The sequence below is a fragment of the Leopardus geoffroyi genome, chromosome A3 (genome assembly GCF_018350155.1).
Source record: "Leopardus geoffroyi isolate Oge1 chromosome A3, O.geoffroyi_Oge1_pat1.0, whole genome shotgun sequence".
Classification (NCBI taxonomy): domain Eukaryota; kingdom Metazoa; phylum Chordata; class Mammalia; order Carnivora; family Felidae; genus Leopardus; species Leopardus geoffroyi.
Genome location: NC_059336.1, coordinates 30538421 through 30558660, shown reverse-complemented (window position 1 = coordinate 30558660; position 20240 = coordinate 30538421). Strand labels below are relative to the sequence as shown.

At 44.7% G+C, this 20240-nt stretch overlaps 1 protein-coding gene across 1 annotated transcript in view; it reads right to left on the bottom strand.

Annotated features, from left to right (window-relative positions):
• Nucleotides 1-6116, bottom strand: part of PANK2 (pantothenate kinase 2) — a gene marked incomplete at its 5' end in the record, with an annotated part of 31751 nt that extends 25635 nt beyond the window's left edge. Inside the window, 2 exon segments of the mRNA XM_045447340.1 lie at nt 5467-5983; nt 5985-6116. Of these exon segments, the coding sequence (XP_045303296.1) occupies nt 5467-5983; nt 5985-6116 (649 nt within the window).
• Nucleotides 6117-20240: the final 14124 nt, after the last annotated feature.

Below are 20240 nucleotides of genomic sequence, written 5' to 3'. Positions count from 1 at the left end.
GGAGGGAGGGAGGGAAAGAGGGGGAGAGGGGGAGAGAGGGAGAAAGGGAGGGAGAAAGGGAGGGAGAAGGAGAGGGAGAGGGAGAGGGGGAGGGAGGGAGAGAGAGAGAGAGAGAGAGAGAGAGAGAGAGAAATCATTTGCACACATGCAGGGGAGGGGGAGGGAGGGACAGAGGATCCCAAGCAGGCTCTGCACTGATGGGGGGCTCAAACTCAGGAACCATGAGATCATGATCTGAACCAAAGCTGGACACTTAACCAACTGAGCCACCTAGGAGCCCCTAAAAGATTTTTTTTTTTTTTAAGTTTACTTATTTCTTTTGAAAGAAAGAGATCACTAGCGAGGGAGGGGCACTATGAGTGCAGAGCCCAATGCAGGGCTCAAACTCACGAACCAAACCGTGAGATCATGACCTGAGCTGAAATCAAGAGTCAGGCAATTGGGGCTCCTGGGTGGCTCAGTTGGTTAAGCATCCAACTTCAGCTCAGACCATGATCTCACAGTTCGTGGGTTTGAGCCCCGCATTAGACTCTGTGCTGACAGCTCACAGCCTGGAGCCTGCTTCACATTCTGTCTCTCCATCTCTCTCTGCCCCTTCCCCACTCACACTCTATCTCTGTCTCTCTCTCTCTCTCTCAAAAATAAAATTTAAAAAAAGAGTCGGGTGATTGAGCCACGCAGGTGCCCCAAAAGATTTTTAATAGCATACATCACTTCTCCTTTATGGTACCCCCTAGATAAAAAAAGGGTAGGGATGCTAACACTGTTTGAACAATCATATTACCTAAATACACATGGCCCCTAAAATAACATACTATACCATTTTACACAGCTGCATACTTGGATTATTTTTAGGCCCTGCTTAATGCTTCACATTCTTTGAACAACCAAAGTGAAGGACCATGTTTACTTTGATTTCATTTGGATTTAAAGTTGATAAAAAGGTTAAAAAGCATCCTCTCCCATTCTGTACCTCAAACATAGGCTACGAAGCAACAGAAATCTTTTTACTGAGCTCCTAATGGGCAGTCTTCCCTAATTCCCTAACTGAAGATGAAACACTGCACCTAATAAGGGGCAGTCTCTCAGGGCCCCAGCACCAATTCCTTTCTGCCAACACTGATGCTCCCCAAAAGCCAAGGAAAAGCAACCATTTGCTAGGCTGGCATTATCAAGTTACAAAAACTTTTTTTTTTTTTTTTTAAAGAGTTTTAAGTTTATTTTTTGAGTAATCTCAACACCCAACGTGGGTCTCAAACTCACAACCCCAAGAGTCGCATGTTCTACCAACTGAGCCAGCCGGGCACCCCTAAAAGCTTTATTTTCTAGATCAATGGAAATTAAGGATATTCCACGACTAACAGGAGTCGAAAATCAACGTGTCCCAAAGATCTCCCTGGAGTGCTACAACATGCTTCATGCTTTGAAGTCACCTTCAAAAATCCAGCTCCATCCACCAGCCACATGGGATACTCCCATCCCAGGTTCCACACCTCTAACACATCTGCTGCACATCTGGGACCCTTGATTAAAATGCATGTTCTCTTGTGACATACCTGTATACATTTGTCAAAGTATACATTTTGCTGTATGTAATTATGCCTCAGTAAAACTTTTTAAAAATTAACAGATGCATTAAAAAAGCAGGGGGGCGCGCCTGGGTGGCTCAGTTGGTTAAGCAATCAACTTCGACCGAGGTCTTGATCTCACGGTGAGTTAGAGCTTCACACTGGGATCTCTGCTGTCACCATGGAGCCTGCTTCAGATCCTCTGTCCCCTTCTCTCTGCCCCTCCCCCACTCATGCTCTGTCTCAAATAGAAATAAACATTAAAAAAATTAACAGGTGCATGTTCTTAGACTTGTTTGCAGACCTGAATGGGTTTTTGGTGGTTTTTTTTAAGCTTCTAAGTAATTCCATGTAAGAACCACTGCTCTGGGTTATGCTGCATGTACCTTCCCCCACTCAAAAATAGGGAAAGTCAAGAACACTGGGTCTGAAAGTCAGGCAACTAATCACACAGATCCATTATTAACTCACTACATGCCTGTGGACAAAGGAAAAACTTCACTGACAGTTTCCTCTTCTGGAAACTAGGGATAAAAAATACCTACCACATAGGGTAACTGTGAGACTTCAATGATAGGTTTTTAACATATTTGACACAATGTCTAACACAAGTAAGCAGTGTATTACCATCATTAGCATCTTTGTTTCTTTTTTTTTTTTTTTTTTTTTTTTGACGTTCATTTATTTTTGAGAGACAGACCAGGAGCAGGAGAGGGGCAGAGAGAGAGAGGGAGACACAGAATCCGAAGCAGGCTCCAGGCTCCGAGCTGTCAGCACAGAGCCTGACGCGGGGCTCAAACCCACAAACCGTGAGATCATGACCTGAGCCGAAGTCGGACACTTAACTGACTGAGCCACCCAGTCGCCCCTGGTTTCCATCATTTTAAATCAATCTTTACTTGGTATTTCTCTGTCCTGTGAGACATACTCTACCTAATCTAAAACTTTTAAAGAACTTCTTACACACAGACATGCCTAGCCTCATCCCTAATGCCTAAGTCTGGGATGGGAACAGGTTTGAGAATTACACTGTTCTAGGGAACATGTGTGGCAGAACATGACTATGACCAGGGCCCACAAGAATTCCTAAGATAAACTGAATAGCTCCTTCTAGTTTCAAATGACATCTAGGCTCCTACCTTTAGACAAGTAGTTTAAGGACATCAGAATGAAGCTCTCTAACCTCCAAAGAAAGATGGCACCACCCTATACCCAACTTTACCAAAAATAAATACGGAGATTTATTTAGTCTTTACTGAATTCTCTCAGAGGTGAAACCATTCTTGGAGGGTTCAGAAATCAAGAGGCTGCCTCTCCATCTAACAGGTGCACCCCCGGACAATAACAGAAAAAACAAATGGAAGAAAGAAATAACCTTTTTGGCAGGTCTCATTACCTGAGAGATGGCTTTTCATGATTTATCAGAGAAAGCAATAAAGGCAACCATGACAAACATCAGACATAAAAACAAAAATAAATATATAAATAAATATGTAAATAAATAAATAAATCCGACATGAATATCTGTCTTGGTTCCTTAAAAGATATCTCAGGGACACCTGGGTGGCTCAGTCGGTTAAGCATCTAATTCTTTTTGTTTGTTTGTTTGTTTGTTTGTTTGTTTATTTTTGAAAGAGAGAGAGTGAGTGGTAGAAATGCAGAGAGAGAGGAAGACACAGAATATGAACCACGCTCCAGGCTCGGAGTTGTCAGCACCACATTCCACACGGGCTCGAACCCACAGGCCATGAGATCATGACCTGAGCCAAAATCAGACATTTAACCGACTGAACCACCCAGGTGCCCATAGCATCCAATTCTTGATTTCAGCTCAGTTCATGATCTCCACGGTCTTAGCATGGAGCCTGCTTGAGATTCTCTCTCCCCTCTCTCCTGCTTGCAGGTGCACTCTCTCTCTAAAAATAAAAAAATAAAAAGACATCTCAAAACCACCTTACATACCACCCCCACCCCCCGATACAGTCTAAACCAGAGTTTTCCACAGGTGTCTCTGAGCAGCTGTATCTAAATGATATGAGGAATTTGTTAAAATGCAGCTTCTTAGAACCCTCCCCAGGTTCTGATTCAAAAAGATGGGAGTTGGACCCAAGGAATCTGCATTTTTAACTCCCAAGGTCATTTTTATGCTCAAAATTTGGAAGTACTTCCACAGTAGCTAGAAATTTTCACCTCAAGTAAGTCTTGAACACAAAAGATAGTGATTATGCTTAGCTTTAGAGCAATGAAGAAACAGCTAATAGAATATACACAATTCAATAAAGCACAGTGGTTGAGAGGATGTATGGAGCTGGACCTCCTGAATTTACATTTCTATCCCACTACTCACAAGTCATTTGACAGGGGGCAAATGTACCCCCGTTTTCTCATCTGTAAAATGGAATAAACAAGTTATGAGTACTAATGAGTTATTAAAGCTCTCAGTAGAGTGCCTGACCTCCGCAAACACCCAAAACACAATACTTATTTAGAAAGTGGGTGATGGGCATTGAGGAGGGCATCTGTTGGGATGAGCCCTGGGTGTTGTACGGAAACCAATGTGACAATAAATTATATTTAATATAAAAAAAAGTACTTATTTAGAATTTTTACGGTCAATGGCTAAAAGACAGCTGGCTAGAGGGCTGTGAATCTCTGAAATTTACAACCATCTCTAATGATGTAGTACAAAACCATTAACGTTTTGCATTGCTTAAAAATCAGGTGCTTCTCAAATAAAACACAAACCAGGTAACTGGTTCTAAACATGGTATCGATTGAGAGCAGTTAATCTGTTTTCCAAATTTCTTTCAAGACAGGAAAAGACAAAATAATTCAGACTCCCAAATTTTTCACAGCAAAACAGGGCTACATTTAACATTTAATCATCCAAATCATGTAAGATAAAGTACAGCAACCTGGTGGCTGGCTGAGGTACAAGCCCATCCAATAAAGACCTCACTCTCATAACCTGCATTTAAAACAGGCTGATTTCCTGAAAGAGGAATTTGGCAACAAGACAAAAATCTAACCATATGTAAAATGTCACTAAATGATAAAGCTTATATTAGAGTATTAAGACAGTGGATACCTTCAACAGTAGCAATAGCTACTAGACTGAGGATGCTAACTGAAGACCTTTAAAGGGGTGAAAATGTATGGACTAGAACACAACGCAGGAAAAGAAGCCTGATAAGAAAATGGAGAAACCGATTCTCCAGAAAGAGCATGTGCAACTGCCAAGGCGAGATTCCCTCAAAATAAAAAGCCTTAATGCCCAGAATGCTACAGACCTCAATCGTGAGTATCAGCAAATAGATGCAAAGAAAATAGAGATATCTGGGTGAGAGACGACCCGAATTCTCACGGGAAGAAAAGCAGCCAAAGCTTAAGTGCACAGAACACGGAATCCAGTTTTAGGCCTGCAGCAACTCAAGGGCTAGTTAACCATTTTCCAGGAAGGCCGAAATCTCCAGATTAAAGGGATTTAACGTCTTGGACACCGCTTTGGGACCCACGGAAAACAGACACGGGGGATTCAAAGGATTTAGGGGGAAAGGAGGCGGTGGAAATGAGTCAAAAGAAGCCTTCTCGACGATAAAATCATGTGACTCTCGGGCAAAGAATGCCCAAGGAGCTAAGGAGAGGAAGAAAGGGTCCTGAGTAAAGACGCTCCACTTCCACCACCGTCAAGGGCGGACCACTGCGCCCGAGGTCTGGGCGGGGGCCAGACCCTAATGCCCCAAACTTGGACCTGAGGCCTCCAGCCGGGAGTCAGCCCGTGCACCAACCTAGGACCACCGTGCGGGGGCACTGTCCCCACACGAGCGCGCGGGAAAAAACGGCGGCCGCGCCGGAAGGGGGCAGGGCGAGCCGCGAGGACGACCCCCCGGGCACTTACGCTGCCGCTTCTTCCTGAGGCTTTCCACGCGCTGGCGGGAGGCCGAGGGAGCGCCGCTGTAGGAGCCGGGCCGGTTTCGCCTAATGCCCTCTGCCGAAGCCGAGGCAGAGGACCCGACTGGGGGCTCCGACGCGCTACTCGCCCGGCGCCGCAGCAGCTCCCGCCGCCGCCCATCAGGCCCTTCGGGCGCCGGCTCCCCCGCCGAGGCGGAGGTGTCGGCTGCTCTGCCGTGGCGCTCCATGGGCACGCCGAGCCGGCCCGCTCCCATCCGCAGCAGCCGCCGCTGCCGCCCAAGCCAGCCCCCCAGCGCCGAAACCCTCGTCGCCTCCTCCGCGGCAGTCCAGCCCAAGCAGAGGCGCCCCCTCCACCGTCCGCCTCTTCCGTTGCGCCAACGCGCAGCAAGCCAATCCAAATAGGCTGGGGGCGGCCCGAAGGCCTCGCGTCCAATCGCCTCCCTCACTCGAGGCGGATCGACCGCGCGTCCGTCCAATGAAAGGCTCCCAGGACGGGGCGGGGCGGAGAGTGGCGGGGGAGGGGATCGAAGCTTGGCCGCGAAGAAGGCGGTGTTGCCGACGGGAGAGTGATGGCGGCGCCGCCCAATGGACGTGTGGGTGGAGGGGCCGGCTCACCCGCCCGCCCTGGCGGACAGGTCAGGGGGGCCCTGCCCCTGAGTCCCGCCTCGCTGCTGCATCCCTCTCCCCCTGCCCGTGCCCTCCGCCACCCCAGCAGTGTGCCCCCAGCGTCTGGCCTCTAGTCATTGGCAGACCCAAGGGCTTGAACCGCGGCTGATTTAGCCTTTGTCCCTTGGCCTGGTTCCGCCACTGCCGTCGAGACCACCAGCCCCTCTGCGCTTTTTTACCCTCTCCCCCAGCACTGCCACTGGCGTGGTTGGGCTAAGCCCCCTCCATTCCGCCTGCGTTGGAGAAACGTACCCGGTACCAGAAGGAAAGAAAGGTCTGGGGCTGGTCTCCATGGCAACTGGAAGAAAGAGGTGGGTTATAAATCCTACGCCACCCTTCAGTGCTGAAGGAGGGGGTGTGGGAGCCGGGGAGTAGGGTTTGCGTTTTGAAGGACAGTGTGGATTCCTTTTCCGTGCGGTGCACTAGGGGGACATATAAGGATTTGGTGGCTGCCTTGGAACCTGGGTTGTAAGGGGTGTGTGTGTGCGCGCGCGCGCGAGCGTTAATCATCTTATTCCCTTTTGGGGGGCGAGACCACAGTCACCTCCAGCCCTGAGATACTGACCATTCACACCTACCTAAGGCCCTGCCACCCATCCCTTCTCCAAAGGTTATCCAAGCCTGGAATGACCCCACCTTGCTCTGTACCCTCAAGGCACTCCCTCAGTCCGTCAAGTTTAACAGGACTATTAGTTTTTCTTGCTAATTATTCCTAAGTGCCTCTCCGGGGACACTGTAATGTCCCTTGGGTGATAGACCTCATTTTTTTTTATCTTTGCCGTAATAACTGCTAGTAGCCCGCAGAACGAGAAAGATAAGCTTCTCTCTTGCTTGTTGAGTAGAATTAGCCAGGCTCACTCCAAACTAGTTCCCCCTCATTGTAGGAATAACCTTGGAAACCCTGTATCCAAACTCTGGAAATCCCAGCTCCTGCAAGAACCCATCCCAGATGGATCCTACAAGAACTAAGAACACCTGTAGCTAGCCTTCAAAATCCCAGTCCCCAGTATTGCTTATCTTTCTGCCTCACCCATCTGGTCCTCCTTGACCTGAGGGAGCTTTCCTCCAAGCCTGTTGAGCTGTGATAGATCATCCTGAAGAATCAAGAATCATCACCTAAGGCTGCCAAGATGAACCCCAATATCAAAATGACACCGAAAATAGGTGTAGGGGTTTTTGGGTGTGTGTGTGTGTGTGTGTGTGTGTGTGTGTTTTGCAGTGTACGTAATGCCCTTACATGTCATTTCATCTAGCAACACTTGGATAATGAGGCAAATTAACCAGAGGCACACAGCTTAAATGATAGAGCCTGGATTCCTGAGAAGTTCAGCTACCCTCTGCGTTACAGTTACCAAAAGGCACAGATTCAGTAAAATTCCAATAAATTAGTGGAAGGCTTTTTGTCATCTTAAATAAATATGTTTCTTCATTCCCTGGTGTAAGCTTACAGTGTGTGGCTATCATTAAAGTTTATCCAAAATAACAGGTGAAGCATATACTAATGACAATTAGGCAAAATGTTTATAATCCTAAAAGTAAAAATGCAAATAAACTGAACAAAAGAAACCAGACACTAAAGAATGCATACCATATGATTTACATGAAGTTCAACGTTAATAAATGATGTGAGAAGTCAGGATAATGGTGTTTGGGGGTGGGGGGAAGGGAAGAGAGTAGGCATGAGAGGGCAACAGATTAGACTTCTGTAAGGCTGGTAAGGTTCAATTTCTTTGGTCTAGGTGATGGCTACATGGGTGTGTTCACTTTGCAATATTTCATCAAGATGTTCACTTGTGCACTTTTCTCTATGTGTGTTATACTTAAATATGGCATTTGTTTTTTTAAAAATTGAAGATTTGTCCTGGACCAAGGAAGCCCATGATTAAGCTTACATTTTTTTTTTTTTTTCCAAAAAATGTCAAATGAAAGTAACAAGAGGTTTCCTTTTTGGGGCACCTGGGTGGCTGAGTCGGTTAAGCATCCAACTTTAGCTCAGGCCATGATCTCACCGTCTGTGGGTTCGAGCACCAAGTCAGGCTCTATGCTGACAGCTGAGAGCCTGGAGCCTGCTTTGGATTCTGTGTCTCCCCCTCTCTCTCTGACCCTCCCATGCTCGCACTCTGGTCTCTCCAAAAATAAAATTAAAAAACATTTAAAATTTAAAAAAAAAAAGGTTTCCTTTCTCTGTGGTTATTACAACACACAGCATCATTTAGAGGGACAGAATCATTAAGTTTTTTACCATTTGTCTCAGTTATTTTATCCTTGGGGAGAAACCAGTTTTCTGATATACACATCAGAATAAGCACAGAGGTCATAGTAAGCATAGTGCTTCAGAGGAACTAATCAAATTCTAAAGTAGTGATTTCCCATTGATAGAGCCATTAATGATAGAGCCATTTCAGTGACAAAACATCATATAGAATACACATCTACCATATTAGGTGCCTACTGCTAGGTCAGAAATAACCCCAAAACTTAGTGGCTGAGAACAGTAATGAATATATGTTATCTCAGTTTTTGTAGGTCAAGCATTTGGGAGTGATTTACCTGGGTGGTTCTGGCTCCGGGCCTTTCATGAAGTTGCAGTCAGTTGAGGGCGTAAGGGCTGGAGGGTGCCCTTCCAAGATGGGTTATTTACATGACTGGCAAGCTGGTACTGGCTGTTGGCAAGAGGCCTCAGCTCCCACAACATGGGCCTCTTCATAGGGTTGCTTGAATGTCCTCACAACATGACAGCTGGCTTCTCCCAAAACTAGTGATTCAAAGAAAAACATGCAGAAGTCACAGTATCTTTTAAGATCTAGCCTGGGAAGTCATACTTCCATCGTTTCTGCAACACCCTATTGCAATATCCAATATCCTGTTATTACACAGATCAGCCCTCTTGAAAGTGGGTTGATACTACACAAGGACACCAATACCAGGAAGAAGAGAGTCATTGGAGGCCATCTTAGGGCCCACAGTCTGCCCTCTGGATCCCAGGGGATGCGAGAAGCTTCACATTCTCATCTCTTACTGCTTCCTAAGAGCCAGGGGACAGACCCTCTCTGAGTTTCCCTTGAGGTCTCTTGCAGCTAAAGTAGAGCAACTGGGGAGTAAAAAAAAACCAGAAGTATGATCACCAGAGCACCAAGCCACAGAGGTTTATACAGCAAGTTCTCTCTCCTTTCATTGGGCTGTATTAGTGCCAGGAAAATGAAAAGCATAGAATCAGGCCCCTGTCAAGACCAAGGTCTTTTTTTCCAGAGTATAATGGTGAAAATTTGGGAAAACCTTGGCTATTATCTCTCCCAAAGGACAAAGATATGAAGAACATGAAGTTGTTAAGCCCCTAGACATTCTTCCAAGGCCTGGCCCCTGGCCCAGAATGCGCTATTGAAGAGGGATAGAGATGTGTGTTATAGGTGCATGTGCACATTCACACACACGATAGCTAGCATGTGGCATTCTAGTGGTCTCACCAGAGCTCACAGGCAATATGAATATTACCTGCTTTCAGAAATAAAGCTCAACTTGTCTCAGGAGAATAGAGATAGAAAATCGAAGATGACATGTAATGAGTTTAGAACAACTCAGTTTCCTAGACATGGAAGATTCTATCCTTTCCCAAGTATTGAAAGGATTGAAAACTTTTTCTGTTTTCAACCTCAAGGCCTATCTTATCTCTCTTTAAAAAAAAATTTTTTTTATTATTTATTTTTGAGAGAGAGCATGAGCGGGGGGCGGGGGGGGGGTGGCGGTGGGCAGAGAGAGAGGGAGACACAGAATCCAAAGCAGGATCCAGGCTCCAAGCGGTCAGCACAGAGCCCGACATGGGGCTCGAACTCACAAACTTGGAGATCATGACCTGAGCCGAAGTCAGAAGCTTAACCAACTGAGCCACCCAGGTACCCCAAGGCCTATCTTATCTTCAACTAAATATCCCTGATTTGGATACTATTACCAGATAACAACTAATGGCTTAGCACTGTGCTCGAGTAAGTTTGGTAAATACAAGATAAACTTAAGTCATTTTCTTAAAGCTTTAATATTCTGAAGGGCATGATAAATCTCCAAGAGGAGGCTAAGGTATGTAGCTATCTTCCAAATGTAATTGACCATGGAACCCTTTTTTCACAGAATTTTTTCCTTAGACACACTGGGAAATTCATTTCTAGATATAAAAGCCACATCTCTGTTGTATTGTCTTGTATTGTATTGTGTTGGGTTTTGAAAGGGAGAGAGAGAAAGCGTGAGCAGAGGAGGGGCAGAGAGAGAGGAGACAATGAGAATCCCAAGCAGGCTCTGCACTGCCAGCAAAGGAGCCTGATTTAGGGCTCGAACTCACGAGATCATGATCTGAGCTGAAGTTGGGACAGTTAACCAACTGAGCCACCCAGGTGCCCCCACATCTCTGTTATATTAAAGGCAATGGAGATCTAGTTCTTTCCGTTTTGAGAGTTTGATGGCTGTTACTATCTTTGTTCCCAAATAAACCTACAGTAGGTCCCCCCCCCCGCCTTATCTATAGCTTCACTTTCTAGGGCTTCAGTTACTCGCAGTCAGCCACGGTCTTGAAGTAGATGATCCTTCTTCTGAAATACTGTCAGAAGGTCAATAGTAGCGAACTGCTATGTCACAATACCTACGTCATTCACCACAGTTCGTCGCATCACGTTGGTATCGTATTATTTCACATCATCACAGGAAGAAGGGAGAGTACAGTACAGTAAGGTATTTTGAGGGATACCTAGATGGTTCAGTTGGTGGAACGGTGACTCTTGATTTTGGCTCAGGTCATGATTCCAGGGTTGTGGGATTAAGGCCCACATGGGGCTCCAGTGCTGAGCATGGAGCCTAAGACGCTCTCTCTCTCTCCCTGCGCCCCTCTCCCGCACTCGCTCTCTATAAGTTAATTAATTAATTTAAAAAAGAATATTTTGAGAGAAAGACCACATTCATATAACTTTTATCACAATAGACTATTGGGGCGCCTGGGTGGCTCAGTAGGTTGAGAGACCAACTTTGGCTCAGGTCATGATCTCAGTTTGTGAGTTCGAACCCTGTGTCGGGCTCTGTGCTGACAGCTCAGAACCTGGAGCCTGCTTGGGATTTTGTGTCTCCCTCTTGCTCTCTGCCCCTCCCCCATGCATGCTCTGTCTCTCTCTGTCTCAGAAATAAATAAACATTAAAAAAAATTTTTTAAATAGACTATTACAATTGCTCTATTTTGTTTTTATTGTTATTAATCTCTTACTGTGCCTAATTTAAAAATGAAACTTTGTCATAGGTGTGTATGTACAGGAAAAACATTGTATATATAGGATTTGGCCACATTTTTAAAAGTAAAAATAAATGGGTAAAATTAATTTTATTAGGGGGCGCCTGGGTGGCGCAGTCGGTTAAGCGTCCGACTTCAGCCAGGTCACGATCTCACGGTCCGTGAGTTCGAGCCCCGCGTCAGGCTCTGGGCTGATGGCTCAGAGCCTGGGGCCTGTTTCCGATTCTGTGTCTCCCTCTCTCTCTGCCCCTCCCCCGTTCATGCTCTCTCTCTGTCCCAAAAATAAATAAACGTTGAAAAAAAAAATTTTTTTTTTAATTAATTTTATTAGTATATTTTATTTAACCCAATATATCTAAAACATTATTTTCTCATGTGGCAACATGTAGCCCTACATATTAAAAGTGGTCAATAGGGGCACCTGGCTGGCTTAGTTGGAAGAACAGGCAATGCTTGATCTCTAGGTCATGAGTTCGAGCCCCACATTGGGTACAGAGATTACTAAAAAAATAAACTGTCTTTTTAAGGATCTTTTTTTTTTAATGTTTATTTATTTTTGAAAAAGAGAGAGAGAGAGTGAGCATGAGCGGGGAAGGGGCAGAGAGAGAGGGAGACACAGAATCTGAAGCAGGCTCCAGGCTCTGAGCTGTCAGCACAGAGCCCGACGCGGAGCTCAAACCCACAAACTGAGAGATCATGACTGGAACTGAAGTCAGACACTTAACAGACTGAGCCACCCAGATGCCCCCCAAAAATACTAACCTAAAAAAAAAAAGTAGTGAATTGCCACAAATGTCTAGTGGCTATCAAATTAGACCCAAAAAAAGCCCTGAGTACTCAGTAACTTAGTTCAGTTGCCTCCTAAACATTTATTCTGCTTCTGGTTTACTTTCCAGGCCCACTGCTCCCAGGTTAATTGTACTAAACCACTGTTCTCATATAATCTCCTTTCTGTTTAAAAGGGTTTGATAGCTTCTTGGCCTACAGAACAAAGTCCACAACACTGAATATCTGAGACTCCTGGGTGGCTCAGTTGGTTAAGCGTCTGACCTCAGTTCAGGTCATGATTTCGCAGCTTATGGGTTCAAATCCCTGCTTGGGATTCTCTCTCTACCCCTCCCCCACTCACACTTTTTCTCTATCAAAATAAACAAATAAACTTAAAAAAAAATCCAAGAAGCCCCACATTTAGCATCTTTCCACTTTTCCTCATTACTTCCCATATGTTTATGTAGCATGTTCTAGCAAAATGAATCTCCTAGTTCTCCAGGCAGACTTGACTCTTACCCAGCTATAAGCCTCATCCTTCATCCCTACACAAACTTCCTTCCCACGACATTTCTGCTTATCAAAATCCAACCCAACTTCCATGGTTTAGCCCAAAAGATACCTCCTCCTTAAAGTCTTCACTAACGACCACAGGTAGGAACCTTCCAATCTTTTATAATATGTCACCTTTAATGACATGTATCACATACTTTTTTCACATCCTTGGTGTACATGTTTTATAATATCAACTAAATTACGAAAGCTCTTAGAATAAGAGTTTGCATCTTCATATTCCCCACAGTGCCTTTCACAGGCGCGCGCACACACACACACACACACACGCAATGTGTTAACAAATGATTACAGTGGCAATAACAATTTCAGGATCCTTTAAAATACTAAAATCTTTGCCACCTGTTTGGCAAAGTTAATGTTTGGTACCTGCCACCTCACAACCACTCCTTCTTCTCCCAGAAATCCCCCTACCCGCCTATAGATTAGGCCCCAACGGCTCTGTTCATACTGCATAACACCACCAGCTTGGAATGGGGAGTCACTTCTCCAAGTGTGATGCCACATCCCCCATGCAGGCAAAAGAACCGAGAAAGCTAGTCTGCAGAGAGACCCAAGAATGAACAGATGCACCGAGCGAAACAGGAAAACGAGAGTGCTTTTCCAGTTCTTCCAGGCCTGCCCATTTCCATCCTTTCCTGGGCTGATTACTTTCCTGTCTTTGGGTCCCTTCCTGTAACATTAAAATACACTTCTTGGTGTCCCTGGGGGGCTCAGTCAGTTAAGCGTCCAACTCTTTTTCTTTTTTTAATGTTCATTTATTTTTGAAAGAGACAGAGTGTGAAGCAGGCTCCAGGCTCGAAGCTGTCAGCATAGAGCCCAATGTGGGGCTTGAACTCACAGACCACGAGATCATGACCTGAGCTAAAGTCAGACGCTTAACTGAATGAGCCACCCAGACACCCCAGCATCTGACGTTTGATTCTAGCTCAGGTCATGATCTCGTGGTTTGTGAGTTCGAGCCCCATAGTGGGTTCTGTGCTGATGTTACAGAGCCTGGTTGGGATTCTCTCTCTCCCCCTCTCTCTGCCCCTCCCCCACTCACACTGTCTCTATCAAAATAAATAAACATTTAAATTTTAAAAAACATTTTATGGGGCGCCTGGGTGGCTCAGTCTGTTAAGTGTCTGACTTCAGTTCTGGTCATGATTTCGTGGTTCATGGGTTTGAGCCCTGCTTTGGGCTCTGTGCTGACAGCTCAGAGTCTGGAGCCCGCTTCGGATTCTGTGTCTCCCTCTCTCTCTGCCCCTCCCCCCCTCAAAAATAAATAAACATTTAAAAAATGTTTTTGAAAAACACTCCTTTTTTTCTTAATCTAGCTGACATTGTCTTCTCTTACTTGGAACTAGAATCTTAAAACAATAATGATGGAAACCAAGCCCTGATTATCAAGGCCTCTCATCCTGTCCTCTCCCATGATCCAATATCCTGAATTATAACTTTCCTACCAAAGGGCTCAGAGCCCGTTTCTCAAGGATCATTAGATTTCAGGCAACTGGAGAGACAAATGCACACAGGAAGAATCATCTACCTCGTTGTGGCAGATGGAGGCTACCATAGAACTTTATTGTGCTGTCCTTTCAGAATCCCTGTCACTGGTGAAATTCAGTGAAAGAGAACACCAGTATATATTAAAGTGTGAAATTAGGCATTTCAGTGAAATGCTGTTTGTATGACTCACCAATACCCTCATACGTCAACTTCAATTTTTTTTTAATGTTTATTTATTTTTGAGACAGAGGGGGACAGAGCACGAGTGGGGGAGGGGCAGAGAGAGAGGGAGACACAGACTCCAAAGCAGGCTCCAGGCTCTGAGCTGTCAGCACAGAGCCCGATGCGGGGCTCGAACCCATGAACCGTGAGATCATGACCTGAGCCGAAGTCGGACGCTTAACCGACTGAGCTGCCCAGGCGCCCCTTTCGAACGTCAACTTAAATGAATGGCTTATAAAGTGTCATCAAGAGGTCACTATGGGTCCTGTACCAATGAATAGAAGAGGATGCCTCGTTATTAGTTGTTAATGTTTGCAGGTTGGGGGTGGGGGGAGGGGTGATACTCAAATTCTTCAAAGGTACTTTGTTACTTTTAGGTAGGCCAAAAATCTCCAGGTCAGTCTTCTCAGTCCAATTAATTATCATAGCAAGAGCAATTTTCCTTGGCTCTTCCTACCTCAGGGCCTTTGTATCTGCCATTCCTACTGCCTGGAGAGCTTCTCCCGCTCCAGCCCACCACCCATCTTCATGCTTCCCTCCTCTGGCCCTCTTCACGCATAGGCCTCAGCTTAATGTCCTCTCCAAGAGCCCCCCTCTACCCCACCTTCTCTAAATACATGTGCCTTCTCCTTCCTGCTCGTCCCCATTTCTATTTTTTATTTCCTTCGTCTCTACTCCAGTTACATTTTAATCAACTTTTATTGATGCACAATTTACTATATATAATACAATGCATCTATTTTAAGCACACAGTTTGGTGAGTTTTGGTAAATATGGGCACCATCACCACATCCAGGGCTCCCCCATCACCCCAAAGGTTCCCTTGTGCCCCTTCCCTAGCATTCCCCACCCCTGGGTCCCAAGCAACCACTGACCTGATTTCTCTCTCTACAGTTTTTTTCAGGGTTTTATATACATGGAATCGTTTAGTACATATTCTTTTGAATCTGGCTTCTTTCAGCGTGACATTTTTGAGATTCATCCAGGCTGTTGGTGTCTCAGGAGTTTGTTCTTTTTTACTGCTGCTCCATGATATGGAAATACCTTATTTTGTTTATGCATTCACCAGCTGGTGGACATTTGGGTCACTTACACTTGTTGGCTATCTTGAATAAAACTGCTCTATGGGGCGCCTGGGTGGCTCAGTCAGTTAAGCGTCCGACTTCAGCTTAGGTCATGATCTCACGGTCCGTGAGTTCGAGCCCCGCGTCAGGCTCTGGGCTGATGGCTCAGAGCCTGGAGCCTGTTTCCGATTCTGTGTCTCCCTCTCTCTCTGCCCCTCCCCCGTTCATGCTCTGTCTCTCTCTGTCCCAAAAATAAATAAACGTTGAAAAAAAAATTTTTTTTTTTTTAAAAATTTAAAAAAAAACTGCTCTGAAATGTGTGTTCATGTCTCTCTGGGGACATATGATCTCATCTGTAGGAATGGGTCAAATGGTACATGTTTGCTGAACTTTGTAAGAAAATTTCCGGGGCGCCTGGGTGGCTCAGTCGGTTAAGCGTCCGACTTCAGCCAGGTCACGATCTCGCCGTCCGTGAGTTCGAGCCCCGCGTCAGGCTCTGGGCTGATGGCTCAGAGCCTGGAGCCTGTTTCCAATTCTGTGTCTCCCTCTCTCTCTGCCCCTCCCCCGTTCATGCTCTGTCTCTCTCTGTCCCAAAAATAAATAAACGTTGAAAAAAAAAAAATTTAAAAAAAAAGAAAATTTCCTTCATTTCTTCTTTGCCATAGTTCCCTTCAAGGGACGCAGACCCTTTTTATTATTTTTTTTAATGTTTATTTTATTTTTGAGAGAGAGAGAGACAGAGAGACAGAGAGACAGAGTGAGACAGAGTGTGAGCAGGGGAGAGACAGAGGGAGAGGGAGACACAGAATCCAGAGCAGGCTCCAGACTCTGAACTGTCAGCACAGAGCCCAACGCGGGGGCTCGAACTCACAAAAACCGCGAGATCATGACCTGAACCAAAGTCCAAAACCTTTTTTATTGTATACTTGTTTGTTTTCTCCTCTCACACCCATCTATCTCTCCACTAGACTGCAATTGCATGATGCAGGGACCCTGGGTCATTGGTTTGTCACTGTGCCCAAAGGGCCTAGCACAGGGCTCTTCATGAATATTTTTGATTGAGTATATGTCTGAATAAAATAGAAATCATATTGTTCTCTGCCTGAAATGTCTTCAAATCAAAGGGCTCCCGATGAATGAAACCTTAACTATAAGCCCGAAGGAATCTAAAACACCCTATCGGTACGGAATGACAAGGTATGCGTAGTGACCTAACTCTCTTGGAGACTGCAGAGATTGGAGCAGCTGGGGTTCTGGGAAGCCAATGAATCAACCTGGCAGACCCAAAGAGCCACCAAGCTCCTGTCATGTGCACAACTATCATGTGGCACTGGGGCTGGCCCGAAGTGTGGCCAGAGAAGGCAGCTGCCTGTTCGGTTCAAGGTAAGGACACTTCCCTCCCCGTAGGAAGAGGAATGCATTATCTGATTGGTAAATTTGAAACAAGGAACCGAGCGTGCTTGGCTGGGCCCTAACTCCCGCCCCTGCGGGTGTCAGGGGGCTTGTGGGGCGTGTGCTTTCTGGTCTGCCATCTGCCACCGCGTAAGGGCCTACCCTTGTGGGGACTGGGGGGAGGCCTGCAGTATCCAGAACCACCATGAACAGGTAGACAAGACCGTCAAATTCAAGGCTTAAAGCACTTAGCTATAGACCTAAAATCATATTCTCCAACCAGCTTCAAAAGTTTAAAAACTTCTGAAGTTTTTCTGATCACTGACTCCTATCTGTCTCTCAGAGAAGCACAGATAGGTATGGTCCTTTGGGCCCGTAAACTTCAACGCTCTCTGTTCTTTCTACTGTTTCCGGGGCTTACCCAGAGGTAAAAACAGCTGGGTTGTAAACACCTTGAGAGAAGGAGCCATGACTTTATCATTTTTCTATACTCTCCCCTACCCAATAGATATGTAGCTGGCAAACAGCAGGCCATCAAATGTAAAAGTAGAACTCCTGATAAGGTCATTGAAGTAGGCTGTAAAACGGCACCAGGCTGCTCTAAAGCACCTGATGCCAGTTAACTGCCCAGGAGCCAGCTTGATAAGCTGCAGATTAGTCATGGTGGAAGAATTCCTCAAAACAAACAGGCTTCTGAGACAGTAGTTCTCAGTCCAGACTACACCCAAGAATCACCTGGGGAACTTTGCCGGGGGTAGGGGGGAAAGAAAGCCAGGCCACGTCCCGGGCACATGAAGTTAGTTGGCCTCTCTGGGGGTGGGACCCAGGCATCAGTAGTTTTTCATTCCCTGGCTGAGTTTTCTAGGCTGGCCTTGCTTTGGCATAATTAGTAGTTTGTAGCAAATGCAGAATCTCTGGCCCCACTCCAGACCCACCTAAAATCTGCAATTTTAGCAAAAGCCCCAGGTGATTCATGTATATGTATTAAAGTTTGGGAAGCACAAGTTTAGAATACAGGCTTTGGAGTGAGTCAGACCTTGTTTTTGTTTTGTTTTGTTTTGTTTTGTTTTGTTTTGTTTGAGAGAGAAGGCATGAGAGAACAAGGGGCAGAGAGAGAGAGAAGCAGGGCTTGAGCTCAACCAATGTGGGACTCGAACTCGTGAACCATGAAATCACGACCTGAGCCAAAGTCAGATAGACACTTAACAACTGAGCCACCCAGGCACCCCAGCCAGACCTTGGTTCTAATTCTACAGGCGCCAGCTGAGGGATTTGGGCAAGCTGCTTAACCTAGCTAACCTCAGTTGAATAACCAATGGCAGGTCCACACAATGGAACACTATGCAGCCATCAAAAGGAATTGTAACATCTTGAGATGCAATGGAGTGATTCCCACAGTATACACTGAAAAAAATATATATTGTCTATTTTAACAGAAAGATTTTAAAAAGCTTAATGGACTTTGGGTTAAAGTTAAACAAGATATGTGGAGTGGTTAGAATTGTTTCTGGCACGTAGTAAGTGCTTAACAAATTATCAGCTATTATTATTCCTTTGTTGATGCAGTTACTAGCTGGTAGCTCAAAGAGATGATGGGGGTGCCATGGCTCTGTAGTTTCAGCAAGACACCTAGGGAAGTCTCATGCTGTCAGGACACAAAAGAAAAATGTGGGCTTAACTTCTGATTATGAAAAATAAAAAATGTACAGAACTCAAGTACCATGAGCCATCACATTATTTAAATCTCCCTGATTGTCAATCTTGCTCTTATAATGGTTGTGGCAAATTCATTTTTCCAAACAAGGTCAACATATTGCACTTCATTGCTTTGTCTCTTAAATCTTTTTTAACCTATAAGTTCTTTCTCCATTTATTTTTCTTGCCATTTATTTATTGAAGAAGCCAGGTTGTTTGTCCTGAAGAACGCCTACATTCCAGATTTTGATGATTCCGTCCTTGTAGGTTAAAGGCTTGATGAGATTCAGGTTTGCATTATTTAAAATAACTCCTCATAGGTGGTGCTATTTACTTCCTATTCATTTAATCAGGAGAACAGGAAAATCCTATTTCTTAACATTAACTAATTATTTGCATTAAGACTTTAAGATTGGTCATTTGGAAAAAAAAAAAAAAAAGATTGGTCATTTGGTCAGGGATCATCAGATTGGTCCATCCATTATAAAGTTCTCCATCAGCTTTTTACCTACTGGTTTTAGCAACTATTGATGATACTGCCTAATGGTGATAGTCACTATTTTATTAGAGGCTGCAAAATTGTGATATTCTAATTCTTTTCTCTCTTCTGCACTTAATTAACTGGAATTCTCTTATAAAGAACCTTCAACTCTTTGGTATCCTAAAGTACGACTTGTATAGAAAAAGCAAGATTGATTCTTTTTTTTTTTAATTAAAAAAATTTTTTTTAATTTTAAGTAGGCTCCACACCCAACATGGGACTCAAACTCATGACCCTCAGATCAAGAGTCATATCCTGTACCAACTGAGCCAGCCAGGCACACCCCACCCCATTCTTTTTTTAAGGCAGGATTGATTTTTTCTCTTTATTGACCGGTTTTCTGAATGAATTGGTCTTCTAGCATCTTTTTTTCTTTGTAGTATTATTATGAACTCAGGCATTTTTAAAACATTTGATGAATTTCAATCCATTGGAGTCACTCTTCTTTTTGATGTTCAAATTGTCCCACATTTGGCCAATGGAAGCCCTTCAGATTCATTCTGTAGTCATTTAAACATGACTCTAGTAGTTTTTTTGTTTGTTTTTTAAGTTTATTTATTTTGAGACAGAGAGAGAGAGAGAGAAAGTGAGATAGAGGGAGAGAAGAGGGTCAGAGAGACAGGGAGAGAGAAAATCCCAAGCAGGCCCCATGCTGTCAGCATAGAGCCTTATGCAGGGCTCAATCTCACAAACCATTAGATCATGACCTGAGCTGAAATCAAGAGTTGAATGCACAACCGCCCGAGCCACCCAGGTGCCCCTGATCTAGTAGTCTTAAATAACTTCTTTGTTCTCTGCTATGACAGGAGATTCCAGCCTCAGCCCTGTAAATTTCCTGCCCAGATCTTGAATCAGACATTTCCCCAAGGAGTAATTATTTCTATCAGTGGGAAATGTTGTTTAGAGGCCACAATTTGGACACTAGGCATGCACATTGCTACTGGGTTGTTCGTTGTTTCTAGTCCCTTTTGGCAGATAGAGCTAGAAAATGTATTTTTAAAGAGAAAAGTATATCATAAATCTATACTAATATTTTTCCATTCATTTTTAAGGTTATCGAGTTCTTAATTTCTTTGGTTTTATCT